The 6637-nt window shown below is 42.4% G+C and overlaps 1 protein-coding gene across 1 annotated transcript; it reads right to left on the minus strand.

Moving 5' to 3' along the window:
- Positions 1-710: 710 nt before the first annotated feature.
- Positions 711-6040, minus strand: LOC138753045 (circumsporozoite protein-like). Its single transcript, XM_069915637.1, has 3 exons — positions 5581-6040; positions 1890-2061; positions 711-1206 (listed from the first exon to the last, which is right to left on the minus strand). The coding sequence occupies exons 1-3, from the start codon at positions 6038-6040 to the stop codon at positions 711-713; spliced, it is 1128 nt and encodes a 375-aa protein (XP_069771738.1).
- Positions 6041-6637: the final 597 nt, after the last annotated feature.

Below are 6637 nucleotides of genomic sequence, written 5' to 3' on the forward strand. Positions count from 1 at the left end.
GGACCGGGTGCTGGTCAGTGGGACTAGGAGGGTAGGAATTTGTTACGGCATGGACTAGTAGGGCCAAACTGGCCTGTTCTGTGCTGTAAGTGGTTATATGGTTATATGGGTTTGAGTTGGAATTATGATTTAGTTTGGGATTGGGATTGGAGTTGGGATAGTGTTTGGGATTCGGTTTTGAATTGGAATTGGGTTTGGGGTTGTCATTTGGATTGAGATTGGGTTTGGGGTTGGGATTGTGTTTGGGATTGGGTTTGGAATTTGGGTTGTGTTTGTGATTAGAATTGGCATTTGGGTTAGGATGGGGTTGGGATTGGGATTGGGATTGCGGGTGCGATTAGATTTGCGGTTGGATTTGTGTTTGGAATTGAAATTAGGATTGGATTTTGCTTTGGCGTTGGGGTTAGGATTTGTTTGGGGTTGGGAATTATGATTGGAATTGAGATTTGTATTGTGTTGGGGGTTGGAACTAGCATTGGGTTTGGTGTTGAAATTAGAATTGTGTTTTGAATTGCGATTGGTTTGTGGTTGGGTTTGGGGTTGGGATTGTGTTTGAATATGGATAAGGTTTGGGATTGGGATTCAGTTAGGTCTGGGTTGGGGTTGGGATTAGGTTTGAGTTGGAATTATAATTGGAGGGGGGATTGGAATTGGGTTTGGGATTTGGTTTAGGATTCGGTTTTGAATTGGAATTGGTTTTGGGGTTGGGATTAGGTTTTGGTTGGGATTGGGTTGGCATTAGATTTGGGATTTGGATTGGTTTTGAAATTAGGATTGGGTTTGGGTTTGTGGTTGGATTTGTGTTTGGGATTGGGTTTGGGATTGGGATTGGAATTTGAGTTGTGTTTGTGATTAGAGTTGGGTTTTGGGTTAGGATGGGGGTTGGGATTGGGTTTGGGTTTGAGGGTGGGATTAATTTTGCGGTTGGGATTGGGTTTGTGATTGCGTTTTGTATTGGGAATGGGTTTGGGGTTGGGATTGTGTTTGGGATTAGGTTTGAGATTGTGATTGGTGTTGGAATTAGGCTTGGGTATTGAATTGAGATTGCGTTGGTGGTTGGGATTTGGTTTGTGGTTGTGTTTGGGTTTGGGGTTGGGATTGGGGTTGGAATTATTGTTGGGGTTGGGATTGGATTTGGGATTGAAATTGGGTTTGGGACTGGGTTTTTGGTTGGGATTGTTTTTGAGGTTGGAATTGTGATTGGAGCTGGGATTGGAATTGGGTTTTTGATTGGGTTTAGCATTAGAAATAGGATTGGGATTGGGGTTGGTTTTGAATTGGGATTGAGTTTGGGATTAGGATTGGTTTTGGAATTTGGGTTGTGATTTTGTTTAGAATTGGCATTTGGGTTAGGATAGGTGTCGGCAATGGGATTGGGTTTGTGGGTGGGATTATTTTTGTGTGGTTGGGATTGTGTTTGGGGTTGAAATTAGGATTGGACTTTGCTTTGGCTTTGGGGTTAGGATTTGTTTGGCTTGGGAATTATGATTGGAATTGAGATTTGTATTGTGTTGTGGGTTGGAATTAGCATTGGGTTTGGTGTTGCAATTAGGATTGTGTTTTGAATTGGGATTGGTTTGTGGTTGGGTTTGGGGTTGGGATTGGGTGTGAATAGGGATTAGGTTTGGGATTTGGATTGGGTAAGGACAGGGTTAGGGTTGGGATTGGGTTTGAATAGGAATTATAATTGGAGTTGGGATTGGAATTGGGTTTGGGATTTGGTTTAGGATTCAGTTTTGAATTGGAATTGGTTTTAGGGTTCGGATTAGGTTTTCGATTGGGATTGGGTTTGGATTAGATTTGGGATTTGGTTTAGTTTTGAAATTAGAATTGCGTTTTGAATTGGGTTTTGGTTTGTTATTGGATTCGTTGTTGGGATTGGGTTTGACTTGGAATTATGATTGGGTTTGGGATTGGGATTGGAATTTGTGTTGTGTTTGTGATTTGAATTGGCATTTGGCCTAGGATGGGGGTCAGGATTGGGTTTGAGTTTGTGGGTGGGATTAGTTTTGCGGTTGGGGTTGTTATTGGTGTTGAAATTAGGATTGGATTTTGCTTTGGCTTTGGGATTAGGATTTGTTTGGGTTGGGAATTATGATTGGTATTGAGATTTGTGTTCTGTTTGGGGTTAGAATTAGCATTGGGTTTGGTGTTGCAAATAGGATTGTGTTTGGGATTGTGTTTGGATTTGTGATTTGGATGAGATTGGAAATTGGTTTATGATTTGGTGTGTATTGGGATTGAGTTTGGAGTGGGATTTAGGATCGGATTGTGTTTGTTATTGCAATTAGGTTTGGGGTTGGGATTGGGATTGGTGTTGGAATTAGTCTTGGGTTTTGAATTGGGATTGCGTTTCCGCTTGGGATTTGGTTTGTGATTGTGATTGGGTTTCGGATTGGGATTGGGATTATGGTTGGGATTGGGATTGGGTTTGGGATTGGGTATTTGGTTGGATTAGTTTTGAGGTTGTAATTGTGATTGGAGTTGGGTTTCGAATTTGGTTTTGCTTTGGGTTTGGGTTTGTGGTTGGGTTTGGGGTTGGGATTGGGTTTGAATAGTGATTAGTGTTGTGATTGGGTTAGGACTGAGTTGGGGTTGTGATTGGGTTTGAGTTGGATTTATAATTGGAGTTTGGATTGGAATTGGGTTTGGGATTGGGTTTGTGATTCGGTTTTGAATTGGAATTGGTTTTGTGGTTGGGATTATGTTTTCGGTTGAGATTCGGTTTGGATTAGATTTGGGATTAGGTTTGGTTTTGAAATTAGAATTGGGTTTTGAATTGGATTTGGGTTTGTGGTTGGATTTGGGGTTGGGGGTTTTTATTGAGATTGGGTTTGGAGTTGGGATTTGTATTTAGATTGGGTTTGGGGTTGGGATTGGGTTTGGAATTGGGATTGGGATTTTGTTTGATTTGGTTTGTGGTTTCAGTTAGGATTATGTTTTGAATTGGGATTGAGTTTGGGATTAGGATTGGGTTTTGAAGTGGGATTGGGTTTGGAATTTGGGTTGTGTTTGTGATTAGAATTGGAATTTGGGTTAGGATGGGTGTCAGCATTGGGATTGGGTTTGTGGGTGGGATTAGTTTTGCGGTTTGGATTGTGTTTGGGGATGAAATTAGGATTGGATTGTGCTTTGGCTTTGGAGTTAGGATTTGTTTGGGTTGGAAATTATGATTGGAATTGAGATTTGTATTGTGTTGGGGGTTGGAACTAGCATTGGGTTTGGTGTTGAAATTAGGATTGTGTATTGAATTGCGATTGGTTTGTGGTTGGGTTTGGGGTTGGGATTGGGTGTGAATAGGGATTAGGTTTGGGATTTGGATTGGGTAAGGACAGGGTTAGGGTTGGGATTTGGTTTCAAATTGAATTATGATTGGGTTTGGGATTGGAGTTGGTATTGGGTTTCGAATTCGGTTTTGATTTGGAATTGGGTTTGGGGTTGGGATTTGGATTGTGGTTGTGATTGGGTTTCAGGTTGAGATTGGGATTGTGATTATGGTTGGGATTGGGATTGGGTTTGGGATTGAAATTGAGTTTGGGACTGGGTTTGGTGTTGGGATTGTTTTTGAGGTTGGAATTGTTACTGGAGTTGGGGTTTGAATTGGGTTTTGGTTTGGGTTTGGGTTTGTGGATGGGTTTGGGATTGGGTATGAATAGGGATTAGAGTTGTGATTAGGTTAGGACTGAGTTGGGGTTGTGATTGTGTTTGAGTTGGAATTATAATTGGAGTTGGGATAGGAATTGAGTTTGGGATTCGGTTTTGAATTGGAATTGGTTTTGGTGTTGGGATTAGGTTTTCGGTTGGGAATGGGTTGGGATTAGATTTGGGATTTGGTTTGGTTTTGAAATTAGGATTGGGTTTTGAATTGGGTTTGGGTTTGTGGTTGGCTTTGGGGTTGGGATTGGAATTTTGGTTGTTTGTGTGATTAGAATTGGCATTTGGTTTAGTGTGGGGGTTGGGATTGGGTTTGGATTTGTGGGTGGGATTAGTTTTGCGGTTGGGATTGTGTTTGGGGTTGAAATTAGGATTGGATTTGGGATTGGGTTTGGTGTTGCAATTAGGATTGGGTTTGGGATTGGTGTTTGGATTTGTGATTTGGATGGGATTGGGAATTGGTTCGTGATTTGATGTGGATTTGGATGGAGTTTGGAGTTGGATTTAGGATTGGGATTCTGTTTGGTATTGGGATTAGGATTGGGTTTATGATTATGTTTGGTATTGGGAATGCATTTGGGGTTGTGATTTGGATTGGGATTAGGTTTGAGATTGGGATTGGTGTTGGAATTAGGCTTAGATCTTGAATTTGGATTGCGTTGAAAGTTGGGATTTGGTTTGTGGTTGTGATTTGGTTTGGGGTTGGAATAAATTTTGAGTTAGTGTTGTGATTGTATTTGGAGCTGGGATTGGGGTTGGAATTTTGGTCGGGTTGGGATTTGATTTTGGATTGAAATTGGGTTTGGGACTGGGTTTGGGTTGAGATTGTTTTTGAGATTGGAATTGTGATTGGAATTGGGTTTTGTATTGGGTTTAACATTGGAATTAGGATTGTGTTTGGGATTGGGGTTGGAATTTGGATTGGGTTTGAATTGGGATTGAGTTTGGGGTTGGATTGGGTTTGGTATTGTGATTGGGTTTGGGTTTGGGATTGGGTTGGTAATTGTGATTGGGTTTGGGTTTGGGTTTGTGACATGGATTAGGGTTAGTATTGTGTTTGTTTTTAAAATTAGGATTGGGTTGTGATTGGGGTTGCGATTGGCATTGGGTTTGAATTGGAATTATGAATGGGTTTGGGATTGGTATTGGAGTTGGGATTGGGTTTCGGATTCAGTTTTGATTTGGAATTGGGTTTCGGGTTGGGATTGGGTTTGGGATTGAAATTTGGTTTAGATTTTGGATTTGGATTGGGTTTGGGGTTGGGATTGGTTTTGGAGTTGGGATTGGGTTGGGATTAGATTTGGGATTTGGTTTGTTTTTGAAATTAGGATTGGGTTTTGAATTGGGTTTGGGTTTGTGGTTGGCTTTGGGGTTGAGATTGGAATTTTGGTTGTTTGTGTGATTAGAATTGGCATTTGGGTTTGGATGGGGGTTGGGATTGGGTGTGAATAGCGATTAGGTTTGGGATTTGGATTGGGTAAGGACAGGGTTAGGGGTTGGGATTGGGTTTGAATTGGAATTATGATTGGGTTTGGGATTTGGATTGGAGTTGGTTTTGGGTTTCGGATTCAGTTTTGATTTTGAATTGGATTTGGGGTTGGGATTTGGATTGTGGTTGTGATTGGGTTTTGGGTTGGGATTGGGGTTGTGATTATGGTTGGGATTGAAATTGGGTTTGGGACTGGGTTTGGTGTTGGAATTGTTTTTGAGGTTGGATTTGTTACTGGAGTTGGGATTCGAATTGGGTTTTGGTTTGGGTTTGGGTTTGTGGATGGGTTTGGGATTGGGTATGAATAGGGATTACAGTTGTGATTAGGTTAGGACTGAGTTGGGGTTGTGATTGGATTTCGGTAGGGATTAGAGTTGTGATTGGGTTAGGACTGATTTGGGGTTGTGATTGGGTTTGAGTTGGAATTATAATTGGACTTGGGATAGGAATTGAGTTTGGGATTCGGTTTTGAATTGGAATTGGTTTTGGTGTTTGGATTAGGTTTTCAGTTGGGAATGGGTTGAGATTAGATTTGGGATTTGGTTTGGTATTGATATTAGGATTGGGTTTTGAATTGGGTTTGGGTTTGTGGTTGGCTTTGGGGTTGGGATTGGAATTTTGGTTGTTTGTGTGATTAGAATTGGCATTTGGGTTAGGATGGGGGTTGGGATTGGGTTTGGGTTTGTGGGTGGGATTAGTTTTGTGGTTGGGATTGTGTTTGGAGTTGAAATTAGGATTGGATTTAGGATTGGGTTTGGTGTTGCAATTAGGATTGGGTTTGGGATTGGTGTTTGGATTTGTGATTTGGATGGGATTGGGAATTGGTTCGTGATTTGATGTGGAATTGGATCGAGTTTGTCTCCGCTCCATCCTCAACATCCATTGGAGCGCTTTCATCCCTAACATCGAAGTACTCGAGATGGCAGAGGTCGACAGCATCGAGTCCACGCTGCTGAAGATCCAGCTACGCTGGATGGGTCACGTCTCCAGAATGGAGGACCATAGCCTTCCCAAGATCGTGTTATATGGCGAGCTCTCCACTGGCCATCGTGACAGAGGTGCACCAAAGAAGAGGTACAAGGACTGCCTAAAGAAATCTCTTGGTGCCTGCCACATTGACCACCGCCAGTGGGCTGATAATGCCTCAAACCGTGCATCTTGGCACCTCACAGTTTGGCGGGCAGCAACCTCCTTTGAAGAAGACCGCAGAGCCCACCTCACTGACAAAAGGCAAAGGAGGAAAAACCCAACACCCAACCCCAACCAACCAATTTTCCCCTGCAACTGCTGCAACCGTGTCTGCCTGTCCCGCATCGGACTTGTCAGCCACAAACGAGCCTGCAGCTGACGTGGACTTTTTACCCCCTCCATAAATCTTCGTCCGCGAAGCCAAGCCAAAGAATGGATCGAGTTTGGAGTTGGATTTAGGATCGGGATTGTGTGTGGTAATGGAACTAGGATTGGGTTTGTGATTGTGTTTGGTATTGGGAATGC

The sequence above is a fragment of the Narcine bancroftii genome, chromosome 2 (genome assembly GCF_036971445.1).
Source record: "Narcine bancroftii isolate sNarBan1 chromosome 2, sNarBan1.hap1, whole genome shotgun sequence".
NCBI lineage: Eukaryota > Metazoa > Chordata > Chondrichthyes > Torpediniformes > Narcinidae > Narcine > Narcine bancroftii.